Below are 20,389 nucleotides of genomic sequence, written 5' to 3' on the forward strand. Positions count from 1 at the left end.
GAAAATGGCAAACTCATCCCCATTATAGAAAGATGAGAATGTCCCAAAGAAATTGTTTTCAAATGGGCCTCCCTTCCTTTCTCTATCTCTCTCAACAAATTCAATGCGTTCTTCATTCTGATTTGTTACCGCTGAGTATGAGTTTGTTTAGCACTGTGTCCGCGTTGAAGTTGCGTTTTTGTTTTTTGGCTGGTCCCATGGCACTGTTCATGGACCAACCAAAACACAAAAACGCGTGAATAGAATTTGAATGATGACGATAATAATGACAATAACATATAATTATATATATAAAAGGGATTAATTTAAAAGATCACCTCAAAGAGTAGATTGAATTAGAAGAAACAAAATTGTGCAATAAAAAATTATGTTAGGAAATGGTACTTTAATCGATTTGAAGAGTCTAGAGTATAATTAAGAAAGTCTCTTGGTACATATAATAAGTGAATTCAGCCTAGAAGATTCTTTAATTAATAATTAGGTATAGATAAAACTAATGGAAAATCATGCCCATTCGTTGTATATGGGTAGCCTCAGAAGAGAGAACAATAAACATTAAAGAATAAATTAAGAGCATCATCACAAGTTCATACTTTCAAAGGATCCTCAAAAGTGTCACCATTTAATAACTAGCCACAATATTAGATGTAATTAAACATCTATAGTCTAGTGACTCATTGATACTAAATAGATATCTCATAACAAAGAATCTAAATGTATCGAAATATACACCATCTCTCTCATAGTGTGTGTGAATTATATAGTTGCGTAAAATCACACACTATTAGAGGGAGAAATCATATATCTGAAATTATAGACAACCTCTCAAAAATTCAGGAAAAAAACCAAGTTGGTGCGAAATGAAAGTAATAAAACTATTGTGGTCTAAAGCCTAACTCAGATTTATACAAACACACTAATAACTATCCCTAAAATTTTCAAAAAATAGACACCAGCAATTTCATTCCATGGAAAATTGCACCTTTGCATCGATTTATCTTCTTTTTTTTTATCTTTTTTTTTTTTTTTTTGCTAAAAAAAAAAGAGTTTTTAATGTAAACTCATCAACCCCATATAACGGTATAGACAATATCACGTGTACCACTAGAGTCTTGATAAAACTATTGTTGTGGATACACACAACACATTTTTTTAAGAGTCATTATTCAAACCACTCAATTCTTATCAAGTATCATGTGAAGTATAGTGTAAAGTAACATGAGTACTATAACCACGCCACACCCCCACGTTAGTCCCTTCATCGATCTATCACTACCGTCAATTTGCAACCAGATATGCCCATAACTCTAGGTCAGTTACCTGTAACTTCGAGAAAAAATCTAGCACAAAAGCCATTCTTAGTGATGTTAGGTACTGCATTTGGTCACATCATCAGGACATGGTTTATGTTGCTACGTACATGCCTACAAATTTGCTCGATGGTGATTTTCTGCAGTCTGGGTCGTTGCTATAGATGCGGTCGATCATGTTCACGTGGACAAACAGAGAAAGGTAGAGACTACGATTGATGATAGGTCTATATTTGTAGGGTCTTGGCTCTGCTAAAACTTTTCTTGATAGGAAGGTACAAGAAGAATCCAAAAGGACACTTGACAGGTTCATGCATTCCACACCTTCCAATTTTGTAATAAGGACTTTGCAGAATATAATAATATGGGTAACTTTTACTTTCACCTCCATATGGTTTTACAAATTACTGAAAATACTATAAAGGTATTCAAATTACTGGACCTTAATTTTTAGTTTTTATAGCTTTTCTGTCTTGATTTCAAGAGGTTGTGTTCTCCCTCACAGAGAGTGATAAAATATTTTTGAAATTTTTATTTAAATTTTACAAAATAAAAAATTAACTTGAAAACTGAACTTAGAAGTGGGTTTGTAAAGAATTAAGCTGAAATAATCCAATTTCTTGGGAGCAATTTGATGCCTATCTTATTATTTGTAGTTTTGATATTTCATAGGATACCTATCCTTAACCATTTGTTATGTAGAGTGTAGTACGATTGGATATGGGTGCTGAAGTGGGTTGATAATAGGGATATAGTGGCTTTTGTCCAACAATTATTCTCTTTTTCCTCAAAATTAAACAAATTTTCAGTCGTGTAGTAACATAATAATACATCAAACGAGAACCCTACGAACCACATCCTTAAAACTTTGTGGATATGGGTTAGTACTGTAGTAGGCCCTCAATATTGAAGAGAAAGAGACCTTTGGAAGAGCCAAATCTCTGGGATCTTCTAAGATTTGATTTGTCATTTTAGCGAAAATATAAACATGTAACATAGGTGCATTAATGCCAGTATATCTTTTTCGTTACACTTCTTTTGTTTATTTTTTGTTTTACCAATGTGGAGTAAAATTTATGGTTGGCTTATTATTAGATTGAGAATTTTCCAACCCAACCCATCATATATGTAAAAACCAAAGTCGAATTAGACCGGTGAGTTGTGCTTATATGTCTTACAAAACATTAGATTTTCATTAGCCATTAAATTATTTTTTTTAATAAATTATTACAACATAATATGCCTAAATTGTAATGCAATTCCATATTTGTCAAAACCAAAATAAATCAATCTAAAAAATTACAATAAGAGTAATAAAATATAAACTAATATATTTGGTTAGTTGAGTTTGGATCATATAAGTTAAAAAAAACTAGGACTCAAAATAAGATTTTTAACCCAACCCAACTAAACATCCCACAAAAACCAATCCGAGGGGACATAGAATTGAGTTGGATTGGTGAGTTAGATGCACAACCCAAGTTGGGATTAGCAAAGGTGCTCTTATTGGGTCCAATAGGGATCTCATACGCTAATTTTGACCAGAGGTAAACCTGCACTGTTACTTTGTTGGCTTCAAGTCTTCAACCTTGTTTTGGACCTTCTATCATAAAAAAGGACATTAGAAGCCCATCAGAATGTTTCCTCAGATTACCACATCGTTCTGTTGCTTTGTTTAGTTTATTTTTTCTCTTTTAGTGGGAATCTAAGAAAAAAAATAACTGTAAGATGGGACACCTTTGCAGTTACTACTAAATTTTTGCAAAGGAACTACTTTCATTAAAGCTGAGAGCGCATTTTACTGTAACTACTAACTAGTAACTAGAAAATACTAGCACAAGTACATCGACTATGATTTGATATATTTCATTGTTAGCTGATAATGAGACATTGCAATTAAGCTACCTCATGTTATCAACAAAGGGCTAAGGAAAGTAGATTTTCCATGCTACCAATTACCAAGGCAAAGAAATACCCCAATTACCCCTAATATATTACCAACAAAAGCCTATGCAATAATGCAAAATATATGTATAACCAAGTGTTGATGAGGATTAGATTCTGCAAATTTACAACTTCAGAAGTATGACTTGCATGCGAAATAGCTCATGAAGTGGGTTTCTGTAACCTCTTGAATAATTCCTACGAATCAAAACCAACGAGATCAATCAATAAATGGTATATAATTAGATCCTCCTAATAACCTTTTTCCATATATATCAGATGTACCATACCTGTTTGGTTGCACCAACTGCCAGACGTTGCCTTTCTTTCTTCTCACGTTGACACTCTCCACACCATTTAGAGAAATCTTTCTGGTATTTTTTCAGCTCTCTGAATACCGAACTACAGTAAAGATTGTGCGTACAAATTGACCAAATTAGTAAACAGCACTACATGATAAACAGCAATCATTGCATAACTTATGACTCTGCTTGGAAAATCGGGCCAATGGTTTAAAACCCAACATAACATGGACATTCCCCGTAAGGATACATAGAAAAGCTTCACAAATCTAATTGTTATGGTACACTTAAATGATAGTATTTCAATGTCAAGGTTCTCTTACTTTTCCTTCTCGACGGACTATTGCAACTTGCATGTTAACACTAAACAATGACCAGCAAAGACTTGCATATTGAAAAAGTAGAAATTCATGCATCAAACAAGAAGGTTCTCATACTTTCCTTCTTGACAAACATATTATTGCAACTTGCAGTTACTGCTACATAATGACCAGCCAAGAAATGCATTGCAAAAAGTTGAAACATTCATCATTATAGAAATTGATGTTAGTCTCCATTATTAAATAATAATTAAAAGAAAAATAAGAAGAAACAACAACCTTGCATTATATAATGAGTGAAAAAATTCATTTCATTTTGCTTCCACAAGAGTTAAAGCATGTATACACAAGATATCAAAACATTATACAAGTACTGCTAAATATGAAAAAATCAGAATCAGTACCCAGTTTAAAGAAGATAAAAACAGAAGACAAAAAACATAAAAGTAAATCAAACAAGCAAACATAAACCCCTGACAAGCAAAAACTATGTTATTACAAGCAAATAAGTTGTTTGGAGAAAGAATTTGATTTCGCAAAAACTGGCAGTGTTGTCATGAACCAATTATGTAAGGACATAAGGCTCCAAATAGCCAATGAAGTTTAGTAGACTCCAGGTTCATGGTGTGTTAGAATGTATAAAAAAAAATAGAGAGACGATTCATATCAGAATGCAGAGACAGTTCATTCAGAAAATTAACTGAAAAGAAAGAAATCCAGTTGTTCAAGGATCAGCCTCTTGGAGAACTTGGAGAAAACAGTTTCAGACTTCAAACTTTTCTTTTTCAAGACTCTTCTGGATTGGGTTGCAGTGTTAGGATGTCAATCTTTCATTTCAGTCCATGATTTATTTTCTGTTCATGGGTTTTTGGATTTTTGTACTTTATGCTCTTGATTTGTAGTTTTGTACTTTGTCCCTGATATATACTCCCTGTATACTCAGGTGACACTTTTTCTTCTTTTAATAATATATTTTTATTACTTATAAAAAAAAATAAATAAATAAAAAAGGATCAGCCTCCTCTCCCAAAACATAATAACTATACAAGGAAAGAAAAATCAGAGCAGCAGCAGAAAAATATGATACAGTTGTGTAGCAACACCCTCAATCGACAGTTCCAAATTTAACACACTGAGATTTCTGATATAGTCCTTTCTTTCTTACCAAATATTTTAAATATAACTGTAATGCTAGTGTCCCCAAATTATTAAGAACAATATCTACTCATATTCTATTTCCCCAGCTAATGCTAATATTCAGACCATGAACAAATTGGAAAGTAGTATTTGAAGTGGTATTCTTTTCATATGGGGGAGCAAAGTGATGCTGATTTCACAACTTGGACTAGGCTTCTTGCAAATTTTTAAGGGAGTAAACACAGAGGAAAAGGTACCTTCTACACCACAAAAGTAAGTTGACCCTCTGCCCAGATGTTGTGGCTCTAGCACCATGCCGATGGCGACCACGATGAAGAACAGCATGCCCAGGAACATGGGAGTAATCTATTATTTCCTACGAATTACCATTTAGGGGGAAAGCAACAAGTAAGACTACAAAAAATAAGAAATGATAACCTAAAATAAATAACAAAATATTCATATTAAGAAATATAACAAAAGTTTCCACGTTGGGCATAGTTAATAATGGAAAGGAGCAGGAAATTTCATTGTTCATCAATTATTAGTTTGTTTTCCTCTTCTTTAATCTCCTAATTTAGAATAGAATAAAGAGTTGCAAAGGACCAGCTAGTGAGTCACATTAAGGCCTACCACAGTAAACTATTAGCCCTGAAGTGCAGGTAAAAAATAAATAAATAAAATAGGACTAGAAGCATCAATGACCTTTAATGGGTCTTTTCTTTTCTTTTTTGGAATTTAATGGGCCTATTTTGAAACTCGGTAGAATTGAAAGCTTTCTTATGAATTTTATAATGATTGAATATGATTTTAGAAAGAATATGCAAGTTTTAAAGCTGAAGGATTAATTAAAATATGACCGGTTGGTTAGTGAATCAAAGATAAGTGCTGCTTCCAGAGGTCGTTGGACTCAAAGAAACGATATTAAGGTTACTATACCTCTGGTTGGGACTCTGAGTGTACATGTTCATCACATCTAACACCACGGAAGAACAAAGCTCCACCAGAAAATTGCTTACCCAAGCAAACATTCAATGTAACTTCCGAGTCATCCACATGGAAACCTACATAAAAATAAGCAGCCCAAATTTCATAAAACTTATGAAGCTACTAACCAAATAACCAGAGTTTGAGAAAGTGAGGCACAAATACCAAGAAATAGAAGAAATTAATAAAGGAAAAAAATTCATTACAAGTAACCATAAATTTACACTTTGTATCAGTCATAAGAAATGCAGCAAACTAATAAAATTGAGAGAAAGCAAATCTAATGGTGCAAAACCTTAAAAGTAAAGCTGTGGGAGAAAATGAGAAGTAGTTACATGAAGTCAGATATAAAAGAAAGAGGAGTCAAATCCTTGACTCGGTTCTCATTGCGAATGAGTGTGTGGATAGTCGTGGGAAAAGTAGGGTTCCTGGAGTCATTTGTAAGCTCGATATGGAGAAAGCCTACGATCATGTGAATTGGGAGGCTTTGTTGTATCTTCTGAATAGGATGGGTTTTGGAGTGAAGTGGTGTAAGTGGATCCGTTCTTGTATATCCACAATTCAGTTCTCTGTTTTGATTAATGGGTCCCCAGCTGATTTCTTTGGTAGCTCAAGGGGTTTAAGACAAGGAGATCCGCTATCTCCTATGCTGTTTTTGATCTTGATGGAGGTGCTTAGTAGGATGTTGAGAAGAATGGAGGGAGCTGGCTTGATTCGTAGTTTTAATTTTAAGGGTAGGAGGGATGGTGGGGAACGTGTTTCACATCTATTATTTGCAGATGATACCATCCTCTTTTGTGATGCAGATGTGAAGCAAATTCTTCATATTCGGTTGTTGCTCCTTAGTTTTCAGGCGGTAACAGGTTTGAAGGTCAATGTGCATAAGAGCGAAATGGTTCCTATAGGGGAGGTTGGTGATGTGCATGCTCTGGCGGATATATTGGGCTACAGAGTTGGATCTTTACCTATGTTGTATCTTGGCATGCCGCTGGGGGCTCCTCACAACTCCCCTTCAATCTGGAATACAATTTTGGAAAATATTAACTGAAAATTATCTAGATGGAAGAAGTTGTACTTGTCTAAGGGGGGTCGTTTGATGTTACTCAAGAGTACGCTTTCTAGTCTTCCGACTTACTTTCTATCGTTGTTCTCAATTCCTACTCATGTGGCTAATAAAATTGAAAAGATGCAAAGGGATTTCCTGTGGGGAGATAGCAAGATTCATTTGGTAGGATGGGACAAAGTTTGTGCGCCTATAGCCAATGGTGGCTTAGGGATAAGGAAACTCACTACCTTTAATAAGGCTTTATTGGGGAAATGGTTGTGGCGGTTTGGTAAGGAAGAGGGTCATTTATGGAGGCGGGTAGTAGCTTCAAAATATGGGGAAGATTGGGGGGGATGGACCTCAAAGCTGGGTAGGGGAGCTCATGGGTGTGGTTTGTGGAGAAGCATCCACATGGGTTGGGAGGATTTCAGCAAAAATTGTTAGTTTGTGGTTGGGTTGGGGAATAGGGTGAGGTTTTGGCAGGATGGGTGGTATGGGGATCAACCTTTTCAATTGGCTTTTCCTAGGCTGTATGGCATTGCCATTGATAAGGAGGCTTCTGTTGAAGCTTCTTTGCATAGGCAGAGGGCGGAGGATAGAAGATTTTGGAATGTTCGGTTTAGTAGATTTTTTAATGATTGGGAGATGGATGAAGGGCTGCGGTTTCTTCGTATGTTGGGTGCTATAATCCCTCCTATGGATGTTGGAGACCGGATGAGTTGGAAATTGAAGCCTAATGGGGCTTTTGACATCCGGTCGTACTATAACAAATTAAGAAATTCTCCTTCAACTATCTTTCCTTGGAAAGCTATTTGGAGAGTAAAGGCCCCTAGGCGAGTTTCTTTTTTTGTTTGGTGTGTAGCTTGGAATAAGATCCTAACGGGAGACAATCTGAGATTGAGGAGATTGGTTTTTGTGGATTGGTGCATTATGTGCCGTCATTGTGGAGAGACGGTAGATCACCTTCTTCTTCATTGTGAGGTGGCCTATCGGTTATGGAGCTTTGTTTTTAAAACTTTTGGCTTGGCTTGGGTTATGCCTAGTTCGATTCCAGACTTGCTTTTTGGATGGTGGAATTGGCTGGGGAAGCATTCGTCTCAGATCTGGAATTTAGTCCCGTTGTGCATCCTTTGGTGTATTTGGAAGGAGCGGAACCGGAGGACTTTTGAGGACTTGGATAGCTCTAGTGATCAGTTGCTTGCTTCTTTTTGTGGAACTCTATTTGATTGGTCTCGGGCATGGAGACTCACGTCTAGTGATTCCCTCCCCTCTTTTCTTTGTTCCCTTCTCCTATTGTAATTTCTTTGTGTTTATGTTTTGCTTTTGTTACCTGAAAGAAAGAGGAGGTTGCCTGAAATTTAGCCGTCAATGTCCAAACATTTTTTTCCTTCATGAACAAACTTTTTTTTTCCAAACATATCTAACTAATTAATAGGCTGTTGCACTTATCACTAACAATCTATCAACTAACTTTCTACAAGCAAAATGAACTACTTATCATACAACATAAGCACTAGTAAACAACTAGCTTTACCAGTTAGGCAAGAATGACATTTCTTGTAGATTGCTTGACAACTAAAATGCTGAAGAATTAGCCAGAAATCCTGTTTTAGTTATTATGTACTAGGATCAATATGGGGGGATTCCGAAGTTTCTTCATTGAATCTAAGTTTTTTCAGTTGGTGGTGGAGGAAGGAGGGAATTTTTTTTCTCTTAAGATCTTTGAACGGGGAAAATTCTACATGCAATCGGTGTTTTTGGGCAAGAGAGCAGCCCTTTGGTTGGTACGGAATCTGGAACACTTTGTGATTGGGGTTAGTCCTAAGCAATTTTTCACGCTTAGGGAAGGTGCTACGGCGTACACCTTACAACGGGGGTCCAACTCTTTTGGGCAGTACGCATCAGTGACAGAGCTTAAGGTTGGTGGGCGGCGGCGAACTATCATTATTCCTGCAGGTAAATTACAACATGGATGGAGAATTTTTGGGGTTGAATTACGAAGGATGTTGGAACCAGCCCAATATGCGCTGGGTGGAGTGCAGTTTGTACCGTATAGGTCTAAGCAGATCCCCAAACATCATCCTCCCAGGTCTTATGTGGAAGCTGTCAAAGCTCCAGTGCAGGCGAGGTTGAAGCATGTTCAGCAGCCCTTCAACAATGATAAGCCTAAGGCTGATTTTGTGAAGAATATTGTGGAGTTTCCTAGTGAAAAGTCTCATACACAGGTTGTAGCTTTTGAAACGCAGGATGGTAGTTCTCATCAGGCAGCCGTGGGTGGTGGGGAGGGTGGAGCAGGTGATATTAATGGCAAGAATAAACTTGATGAGAAAATCTTGGAAGGAAATAATTGTAATATTCCTTTGAAAGTTAATTTGAATTCAAAAATGGTGGAGTTTGGAAAGTTGCGTGATAATAGGAAGGGACGTTGGCTGGGGAGAGGGCTGACTGTGAGTGTGAATGAATTTGGAAAGAGGCGGGTATTATGGGATGCTGTTAAGGGAGAACAACAGGCTGGCAAATGGGTTCCACGTAATTCTGTTTCTACTAAGGCGGTGGGTATGGGTCCATCCAAGCTGAAGGCCCAAGCCTCGTTGGGTAATGAAGAACCCACGTTGGGCCTGGGATTGTTAAGCCCAACTAATTTTGAGGCCGGTGAGAGCTCACTTAGTGGATCTATGAGTCTGGAGTCTTCTTTCCAGGAAGGAGTCACTTTGCCAAGTCCAGGTGGAAATAAACTTACTGCCACGAAGGTGTATCGGCGCTCAATGGTCAGACCCAACACATCGGAGCATCCAGCGATGCCGTCGAAGGCATCTGCGATCTCTTCCAGCACATCGGAGCACCTGGTGACATCGCCGACAGCTCCGATGGTCACACCCATCACCTCGGTGCAAACTTCGACAGCGCCGACAGCTCCGATGGTCTTCGCTGTGACGGAGGTTGAACTTGAGGGTGGTCAGCTCAGCTCGGTTCGTCTAGTCCAGCCACCCACTGAGCCGACAGAACCGGTGGTGGTGGCCCAAGTCTCCCAAGAACAGGTTCCGCTGTTAGATGCTCCGTTTGGGTCAAGGTTGGGGCCGGTGGTGTCATCGGACTCAATAACGGAACAAGTTATGACTCTTGATGACCCGATAGTGTCGGAGGTGGTACCTTTGTCGTCTTCAGTGGCATCGGAGGATGGGGTTGAGGACTTTGTGGGGTTGGAAGGATTGGATTATTCTGACTCTGAGGGAGTTCATCTCCCTGGCCCAAATATAAGGGAATTGGTTGGAGATTTGGATAAGACTTGGGGTAACTCCAAAGACTGGATTTTACAAATGCGTGATGGCCGGCAATTAGTACTCCCATTATCCCTGTATCGTTCTCCAGATTGTTTGTCAGTCTGCTCTAGTATAGAGGGTGAGTGTGTACCAGGCAGCGTTCCTTGTACTAATGGAGGGCAGAGGGTTACTTGGGCAGATGAGAGTGAGGGGCTAGTAAACTCCTTGGCTGTGGTTCCCGGATTAGTAAGTGAGCCTTGGGAGTCTGATGGAAGGTTGAGGTCTTCTGAGGGAGGTGATGAGCCGTTAGTTGTGGTACCTTTGGCCACTGAAGGTCCGTTGGAGTTGGAGTCTAGTCCTATGAAGGAGATTGGGTGTAAGGAGAATGCAGATAATTGTCAACTTTCACAATGGGTAACAAATAGGATTAGGGCTTTCAAGAAATCTGTGGGTACTTCACTAGAAGGTTTTGAGGAGCAGATTACAGGACTGTTATTAGCCATAGAGGCCAGAAAGAAAGATAGACAGAAACTTGTGGTGGGTGATCAGACGAAGTTGGTTAAGTCCGGACAGAAGGGGCAGCGGGAGCTGAAAAATTTGCTGTCTTCTTTGAATGTTGAGTATGATATAAATAAAGCAAGGAGTGCAAGTTTTGAGCGGGCGGTTGTGTCTTATCAATGAATTTGAAGATTATTTCTTGGAACGTTAGAGGGTTGAATGAGCGGGATAAAAGGTTCAGGGTTAGAAACTTGATTAGGAAATGGGGGCCAGATGTGGTTTGTCTTCAAGAAACCAAAATGGGGCTGATTAATAGAGCAGTGATTCGTAGCTTGTGGGGTAGCCAACATGTTGACTGGTCATACTTAGGCTCTTGTGGTGCTTCTGGTGGGGTATTAGTGATGTGGGACACTCGGGTAGTGAATAAATTGGAGGAGGCAGTGGGGAGATTTTCGGTTTCCTGTAAGTTTACGAGTGTGTCAGATCAGTTTGTATGGGCGTTTATGGGTGTTTATGGTCCTAATTTATACCGAGATAGGAGATTATTATGGGAGGAACTTTGTGGCTTGAATAGCTGGTGGAGTGTCCCATGGTGTGTGGGGGGTGACTTTAATGTGGTTAGGTTCCCTTCTGAACGATTGGGGTCTACTTCTTTCACTACTGCTATGAGGGAGTTCTCCAATTTTATCTCAGAACAGGGTCTCATTGATCTGCCATTGCAAGGAGGTACTTTCACTTGGTCTAATTCTAGAGAAGCTGTTTCGAAGGCTAGGTTGGACAGATTTTTGTTTTCTGCAGATTGGGAGGATAAATTCCCAACAATTTCTCAAAAACGGCTGTCTAAATTGTGTTCAGATCATTTTCCAATTGTCCTTGAGGGTGGATTTTTTCAGAGAGGGAGTATGCCATTTAGATTTGAGAATATGTGGCTGAAGGATGAAGGTTTTGTGGATAGGGTTCGGTCATGGTGGGATTCCTACCAGGTTCATGGTGTACCGAGTTATATTCTGGCCACTAAATTAAAGCTCCTTAAAAATGATCTGAAAAGATGGAATGTGGAGGTGTTTGGTCATGTTGATGTCCGGATTAGAAAATTGTGGAAGGACCTTAGTGTTCTAGAGAAAAGGGAGGAGAGTCAGGGATTATCAGCAGAGGATAGGGTGGAAATGGGCAGAATTCGTGATGAGTTAGAGAAAGCTATCCTGTTGGAAGAGATTTGTTGGAGACAGAAATCCAGAGTTCTTTGTGTTAGGGAAGGAGACAAGAATACTAAGTTTTTCCATCGTATAGCTAATTCTCACAGGAGGGTTAATTCTATTGATAGGCTTATGGTGGATGGGGTGTTGTCATCGGACCCGGCTGCGATAGCAAACTGTATCTCTCAATTTTATAGGCAGCTTTATTTTGAGGAGGTGGCTCACAGACCTGTCTTAGATGATGTAGATTTTTCTAGCATCTCGGTGGAAGATGCGAGTTGGTTAGATAGGCCTTTCGAGGAAGAAGAGGTGTTTCAGGTGATCCATGACTTTAATGGTGATAAGGCACCTGGCCCGGATGGCTTTTCCATGGCATTTTTCCAGTCTTGTTGGGGTGTTTTGAAAAATGAAATTATGGCTGTATTCCACAACTTCCATACTCAGGCGGTTTTTGAGAAGAGTCTTAATGCTTCATTCCTAGCCCTTATTCCTAAGAAAGTGGATGCTGTGGAGGTCAAGGATTATCGGCCTATTAGCTTAGTTGGTGGGATGTATAAAATTATTTCTAAGGTGCTAGCTAATCGGCTTCATAGGGTGGCACATGGACTTATTTCGGATTCACAAAATGCTTTTGTGAAGGGCAGACAAATTTTGGATTCCGTCTTGATTGCTTCTGAATGTATTGATAGTAGATTGAAGTCGGGAGTTCCGGGGGTGCTATGTAAGTTGGATGTGGAGAAGGCGTATGATCATGTGAGTTGGGATTTTTTAATGTATATGTTGCGGCGTTGTGGTTTCTCAGAAAAATGGAGAAAATGGATAAGGTATTGCATTTCAACTGTGAAGTTTTCCATTTTGATCAATGGTAACCCATCTGATTTCTTTGGAAGTTCTAGAGGACTTCGGCAAGGGGATCCCTTATCTCCATTGTTGTTTGATATTGTGATGGAGGCGTTGAGTCGTATGTTGGATGTGGCTATATCCACTGGGCAATTCTCAGGCTTTTCTGTGGGCAGTATGACTGGTTCTTCAGTAATGGTATCTCACCTTTTATTTGCGGATGACACATTGATTTTTTGTGATGCTGAACCTTCTCAGATTGCTAATTTGAGGGCGATTCTTGCTAGATTTGAGGAGGTGTCAGGGCTTCGTATTAATTTAGGGAAATCTGAGTTGGTACCTGTTGGAGGGGTACCCAATTTGGAGGCTTTGGTGGGTTTGTTGGGGTGTGGACAGTCTTCTCTGCCCTTGAAATATTTGGGCCTTCCTTTAGGTGCAAAATTCAAGGACTTATCTGTTTGGAACCCTATTCTTGAGAGAATGGAGAGGAGATTAGCAGGTTGGAAGAGAATGTATTTATCTAAAGGAGGTAAGGTGACACTCATTAAAAGCTCACTCTCGTCCTTACCTACATATTTCCTTTCCCTTCTTCCTTTACCGGGTAAGGTGGCTAAGCGTATGGAGAAGTTACAGAGAGATTTTTTGTGGGATGGGATTGGTGGTGAACCTAAATTTCATTTAGTTCATTGGGCCAAGGTTTGTAGGCCTTTGCAGGATGGGGGGTTGGGTATAAGACAGTTGAGTAATTTTAATTCTGCCTTATTAGGTAAATGGTTGTGGAGGTATGGTACCGAGACTGATGCTTTATGGAGGAGGGTTATAGAGGCAAAATATGGGAACATGTGGGGTGGTTGGTGTACGAAGAAGGTGACAAGTCCTTATGGGGTCAGCTTGTGGAGATATATTAGAAGTGGTTGGTTGAACTTCTCTAAACTTCTTGTTTATGATGTGGGGGATGGTACTAGAGTAAAATTTTGGAAGCATGTATGGTGTGGGGATTGTACTCTCCAAGAGGCCTTTCCGGAGCTATATTGTCTTAGTAGGTCCAAGGACTCCTCAGTGGCTGAAGTTATGGGTTGGTCTGCTGGGAGGTTTCATTGGAACGTGCAATTTCGTCGTCCACCACAAGATTGGGAAGAGGAAGCTTTTGACCGGTTCATGGGGCTAGTCTATTCCTCGTCACCGAGAGGGATTGGTCCAGATAAGGTTTGTTGGAAGTCTACAAGGAATACAAGTTTTGAGGTTAGAAGTTATTACAGTTCCTTCTACCCTAATAATCTTGTTTCCTTTCCATGGAAAATGATATGGCAATCGAAGGCGCCTCCAAGGGTAGCCTTCTTTTCTTGGTCTGCTTCCTTAGGTAAGATCTTAACAACAGACAACCTTCGTAAAAGACGAGTGTTAGTTCTTGACTGGTGCTTTATGTGTAAGAGGTGTGGGGAGTCGGTGGATCATCTCCTACTTCATTGCACCATAGCTTGGGAGTTGTGGTCTTTGGTTTTTTGTTTGTTTGGCATTCAGTGGGTTATGCCTCGTACTGTTATTGAGGTGTTTGAGGCTTGGCAAGGAAAGTTTGCGCGACATTGTCACATTGATGTTTGGAGATTAGTACCTCACTGCTTGATTTGGTGCATTTGGCGAGAAAGGAATGCTAGAAGTTTTGAGGGTTGTGAACGATCTTTGCTGGAGATTAAGTCATTTTTCTTACACACACTTTTTGAATGGAGTGTGGTTTTTTCTCATTTTTCTTGTTCTTCCTTTTCTATTTTTCTTGACCGTTGTTCTTTTGTTTCTTGATTTTTGTACCCATAGTACATCCCCAATGTACTCATCTTGGCTTTTTCTTTATTATTTTTAATAATACTCTTACGTTATTTATCAAAAAAAAAATTTCTTTGTTGTTTGGTTTTCTCTCTTGTTTCTCTTTGTTTTCTTTTTCTTGTATTTCTGGGTTGCTATGTGTTTTTCAGGCATAGAGTAACTTTCGTATATATATCATTCTTACTTATCAAAAAAAAAAAATAAATAAAGAGGAGTCAGATGTTCCAGAAGCAAAAATAATCTTTTGATCAATTTGGGATCAATCAAGAACTCTCAAAATGGCTTCAAGAGTTAGACTCGGTATAAATTAGACTCTTCATTATAATGTAGGATGGAATAAATGTATATGCCCCCCCCCCCACCCGCGCCCACCAAAAAAAAAAAGGTAGGCTACCTTCAGTCACTGTAACCAGCTAGATAACAACAGTTAATTGAACACGAGATATAGGGAGGCTTAAGTGAGAAGGGGAGCATGCACATAGTGAACACCAACCCACGGGTATTATTGGCCAAATGCTGGACAGCAGTAAAACCTTGCATGTTGGAGTGCTAAGAGATAGAAGCAGTAATGGGTTTGAGAATGGAACTAATAGTAACAGTTTTTTCAGATCATATCACACAACATGTGCATGCAATAAGTCGGACAATATTTTAATTGACAAAAACTGGTAAGAAAAATAAAGAAGGTTAAGGTAAGAACCTACCAAGCTCGACATCTCTATTCACTCCGTATTCAACAACAAAACCATGATGAGAATCCAGAGTGGATCCACCAACTTCTGGAAAGAAAACTACAAATATAAACCACAAAAAATGAGTCTAAACCATAATGCCGATCCATCTACCCTATGTCTAAGTTTCCAGGAAGAATCTCATGGCGGATAGAAATATATTACCTCTGGATATAGGACATATAAAGCCCTCCATTAACTTTTCAAGCATGGTTTCAAATCCAAAGTCATCAAGAACAGCACCATATCTGTTCATTGTGTTAGGTCGCATGATTCTGTATTTTTTCTCATGGACCCATCTTTCAAAATTTTCCACCTAAGCAATCAGAACCTGATAAGAAAACATTAAAAAAAAAAAAAAAAACTATATGAAAGAAAAAAATCAAAATCTTTCATGCAGAAGACATGAAGAAAGGCTGATGATACCTCAGATAACAACAATTCACAGAAGCGTGGCTGAAGCATTTCAAATGTATAAATTCCTGGAGAGGGCTCAGCCATTATACTTCTAAAACTCTCCTCTGTATTTTCAGCGATTGCTTTAAGAAATGAGGGGACAAAGAAGTTTGCCTCATGCATAGTATATAGCTCCCTATGTAGAGGCTGCAAAAAAAAAAAAAAAAACAAATGAGAGAGAGAAAACAGGGGGCCGCCAGGGGGGTTGTAAGTTATGAGGATGATTAGCATTTATGCCATAAGCAAAAAGTAAACTCCAAACAGTTGAAAATATAAGCATCAACAAAATGCAACTCACATTTCCTCTATGACACCCACAAAGGGTCTAATCATGATTTAATAGATTTATCCCACAAAAGTAAATACTCAATATTATTGCACTAGTTTTGAGGAGATACCCCAAGCAAAAGTCACCACAAAACACACCTGATAGTTTAATATTATCTTCTGCCTGTATTCTTTATGCCTTTTAACCTGTTACATAAAACACGGGAAACTATGAACAATAGTTTGTCCAATGAATAAAGAATAGTAAAAATCAGGGGAAAAAAATGTTGCCATTGATACTTGTCCCAGAAAATTGAGTCGTTAGGAAAAGATGAATTTAATCATTTGACCATTATGCTAACACTCCCCTTCACATGTGGCCCCACAATTCCCCCTTAATAAACGGGGCCAACACATTAGATTTTTAATTTTTTTTTTTTTTAAATGGGAAGTAGATTGCTAAGAATGTTGGAAAATAATAGATACGGCTGACCCTAACTAAACCGGTAAGGATCCATAGCGGACCCAAAATTTTTTGGTCTAAGACTTTGTTGTTGTTGTAATTGGGAGGTAGATTGGAGAGACATGCTCAAACTCAGAACCATCTGACCTGATAACGTGATAAATTACCACTAATTCCAAAAGCTTAAGCAGTTAAAAAATGGTGAATTTAATTGTTTAAACTTTCTAACTGCTGACACGGAAATTTTATCCACATGAGGATTGAGGAGAGGGACAAAGAAAAACAATGAGTCTGTGAGTCAACACCTAAGATTACTTGGAGTCAAACACTAAACATGAAAATAAGGATAACCCAAGAAATGAAGAAAGATTGCTTGCACTGGACGAAAATTTCTGAACAAATATCCTTAATTTCTCAACCTAGCAAAGTAAATAACAGCTCTACAGAAATGAATTAATTCCGAATTCTTCAACTTTAATCCAAAATAGTAACAATCAAAACCAACACATTTTCCATTTTTACGTGTCTTCTTTTCGTTTTTATAAGTGCATACTACTTTCATGTGTGATATTGATTTGCATTTAAAGTTCTTCACTTTCTTCGTTCCCTACATTTTCTTAGCAACCAAACAAAAAACAAAGCAGATTTTTTTAAAAAAAATAACTAAAAGTAGAAGAATAAGAAGAAGAAAGTGTTACAATTTCACGTTTCTTTATTCTAGATAAAGTGCGTATTATTTTTCATGTGTGATGATAACAAAAAGAACAAAACATTTTTATTTTCAAAACTTCTCACTTTCTCTTCGTTTTCCTTCATTTTCTTAGCAACCAAACAACAAGAAGAAAGTGTTACACACTTACACGAGCGCGTTCGCCTTCGGGAGAGTAACGGAGGAGAATATGGCGCATGTACTGGAGCTTGAGTTCACGCGAGACGTGGAGCATGTTGAAAGGCAAGTACTGCTCGAGCGAGCTGAAGAGCAGAGGGCTAAACTCCAGTTGCATTTGCAAGTCCTCGTAGCTCTCCGGCTTGTGATTCTCGTTCGCTCGTAGTTTCAGCCTCAGCTTCTCCTCCTCCTCCTCCTCCTCCTCCTCCCCCTCCTCCTCCTCCTCCTCCGCCGCCGATGCGACGCCGTTTGCGTTTCCGTTTACGGCGGTCGGAGCTTGGGGCTGCTTTCTGCGGTCCACGGAAGCTTCCATTGAAGAGAGAGAGAGGGATTGGAATTAGGGTTTTGGGGGGATTGAGAGGAAGAAGAAGAAGATGAAGAGTTGAGAAAGGGAGTGAGAGATTTGGGCTGTGCCAGTTGGATTTGGCGTTCTCTTTTTTTTTTTGGGGGTGGACTTGTTTTCGGATCGGGAAAGGTGGGGAGTCAGCTTAGTCTTGAAGTGGGCCCGGTGATGACGTGGCAGGGCACTGTCCTAATCTCCATATTTTTTCTTTTTTTAATAAAAGAATAATTATGAAATATTCTCTCAGTGTAATAAATGTGATTGGCTCATGACATGTAGGGCTGTCACTGTTCCGATTGAATCAGGTTTGGGCTCAACTTGCATCCGACCTGAACTGATCGGATGTAACAATCATCAACCCGCCGTCAACTAGGGGAGAATCGGATCGGGCAGTCGGAGTTTTAACAAATGTCGGGCAAATCGATCGGGGTTGAGGATTTGGAAAACATCAATAATCATGCGAGAAAAGATGAAAAATGACCAAACTCCAGTGAGAAAAAAAAATTGCAAAACGGCCTAAATCCAAATCTTCCCAAAAAAATCCTAGATAGCCCTAATGACATGTAAGACTTAAAAATAATTGATTTTTTAATAATTTTTTATATTCCTATTTTCTATAAAAGTAATATTAGAAGTTTCCTAAGATTGTTAACTCGGACTTTATTTAAAAGCTAATATTTTTTCACCCAATATAATTAAAAACATGACTTGATTTCAAATTGCCCTTATTTAAACAAGTTACATGACTATTTAAAAAGATATATGACTAAAACTACACATAAATGATCTCTTCGATTACTAGTTTACTTCATAATAACTTCTTCTTTTTTTTAGAAGAATTATATAATAACTTAAAGTAAGATACATTCAAACATGTTTAGAGTCAAACTTGTCTCATATTAATTAGTGAAACTTACTGTTATGTAAAAAGAAAAATTAAGCATTTCTTATATTCCTAAAGTATTCTATAATACTTTAGGAATACTTGTGGGGTGTGGGAGTAAGGGTCGAGGTTTAAATAAATAATTATTCTATAATTTTCCAATAAGTCTTGAAAAACTTTTTTTTTTTGGGTTAAAAAAAATGGCCAAAAAGGGTAACCAATATAACTTCTCTACCTAAACATAACCATAATCGTCCCTAACCACTCCTAAACTAAGACCTCATTTTGATAAATTATAAGGAGCATCAATATATTGTTAGTGGGAAAGGGATAACTCAAACCCAAAAGACTCCATATAGCGAAGTCTTGTTAGCCCAAGGCCCAGCCACTAGGCCACCAATCATGTTGATAATCTTGAAAACTTACCAGAATGTGGAGAGATGTCTTAAACCCAGGCACAAGGAATCAAGCATTCTTTCCATTTTATGCTAAATAGAGTAGTTAAAATTTTATTTCTAAAGAAAATTGATTAATTTCATGTTGAAAAAAGTGAGTATATTACTACATTCCCACTATTTATTTAGTGAAAAAAAAACTTTAAATAATGTGATGTCATTGCTTTAAAAAAAAATAAAAAAAAATGTGATGTCATTCTCATATACACCCTTTTTTAGACGTTCATATACACTTTTAAGTTAATGAAAACTAAATTTGAACCAATAAATAAACTCTTTATATTTCGAGAGTAACCAAATAAGCTAATACTTTAAAAGGACCTTCTTCTTTTTTCTTTTTTTTTTTGAGAAACTTAAAAGGACCTAAACAAGAAATTTTATACAAGTCAATTTAGCTCTTTAATTAGAGAAACTCATTATTATGTAAGATAAAAAATTACGTCATTATTGTACTCTCTGAGTATTATATAATTTCCCCTTAAACAGGCCTAATAAGAGGCTAAAATATGAGATATAAGTAAATTGATCTAAGAATGCATACTCAGGGACGGAACTACCTTGGGGCTGAGGGGGGCCACCCTCCAGACTTTGAAAAAAAATTCCCTAGTATATATATTAGCATAAAAAATATGCTTTTGGCTCTGAAATTAATATACTTTGGCCCCCCTCTCCCAAAAAATTAACAATTTGACCCATGAAACCAAAAATGAAAAAAAATTATCAAATCATCCCTTGTCTAGTTGTCCCAATAATATCAAGAAAAACATTTAGCTAAACATTTTGACAATTTACAAATCCGAATAACAAGGAAAATCTACAAAACAATTCACATATTCAGATAATAAAAAAGATCTTTGGACATGGTCTAAGTAAACAAAAAAATTATAAATTCTAGCAAAACAAATCACAAAAATCCAATAATCTTTACCCAATTTCTACCTCTCATTTGAGAGCTCTTTATCCCTCTTAAATAATTCCACCCCATAGTCACAAAGACAACTCCTATGCTGCTAATCATTCCATCCACACACCAATTAGTGTCTCCAGCAACTTGGATCAGTTGCTGTCTTCAAATCAATCAATGAAAAAAAAAAAAAAATATATATATATATATATATATATATATATATATATTTTAAAGAGCTACTGCTCTTTAACACAAGCCGTGGAATATTTTTTTATTTTTTTTTATTTTTGAATGATAGAATTTTATTAATTTTTAATGTTTTATTAACTTTAGGACAC

The 20,389-nt window shown here is 37.8% G+C and overlaps 1 protein-coding gene across 2 annotated transcripts; it reads right to left on the bottom strand.

Moving 5' to 3' along the window:
• Window positions 1-3,028: 3,028 nt before the first annotated feature.
• Window positions 3,029-17,887, bottom strand: LOC142608024 (2-oxoglutarate and iron-dependent oxygenase domain-containing protein CP2-like). Of its 2 annotated transcripts, none has more exons than XR_012839410.1 (9): window positions 17,438-17,887; window positions 16,274-16,321; window positions 15,818-15,994; window positions 15,557-15,707; window positions 15,365-15,451; window positions 5,953-6,077; window positions 5,271-5,379; window positions 3,545-3,656; window positions 3,029-3,452 (listed from the first exon to the last, which is right to left on the bottom strand). XR_012839410.1 is itself a non-coding variant. In XM_075779729.1 (9 exons), exons 1-9 carry the CDS (start codon window positions 17,774-17,776, stop codon window positions 3,417-3,419), a joined length of 1,194 nt encoding a protein of 397 aa, XP_075635844.1. In that variant the 5' UTR covers window positions 17,777-17,882; the 3' UTR covers window positions 3,029-3,416. The 2 variants fall into 2 exon arrangements, 1 of the variants encoding a protein (XP_075635844.1); XM_075779729.1 differs by having other exon boundaries at window positions 5,271-5,389; window positions 17,438-17,882.
• Between the last annotated feature and the right edge of the window lie 2,502 nt (window positions 17,888-20,389).

The sequence above is a fragment of the Castanea sativa genome, chromosome 8 (genome assembly GCF_040712315.1).
Source record: "Castanea sativa cultivar Marrone di Chiusa Pesio chromosome 8, ASM4071231v1".
Taxonomy (NCBI): Eukaryota; Viridiplantae; Streptophyta; class Magnoliopsida; order Fagales; family Fagaceae; genus Castanea; species Castanea sativa.

Bases quoted from the DNA above. Each gene is read 5' to 3' on its own strand.
- LOC142608024 (XM_075779729.1), bottom strand. From the start codon at position 17,776: ATGGAAGCTTCCGTGGACCGCAGAAAGCAGCCCCAAGCTCCGACCGCC. The intron at 6,078-15,364 runs GTAGGTTCTTAC...ATTTTTATGTAG, and splicing joins GAATAGAGATGTCGAGCTTG to GTTTCCATGTGGATGACTCG. The intron at 3,453-3,544 runs GTATGGTACATC...TTTGATTCGTAG, and splicing joins CAGTTGGTGCAACCAAACAG to GAATTATTCAAGAGGTTACA.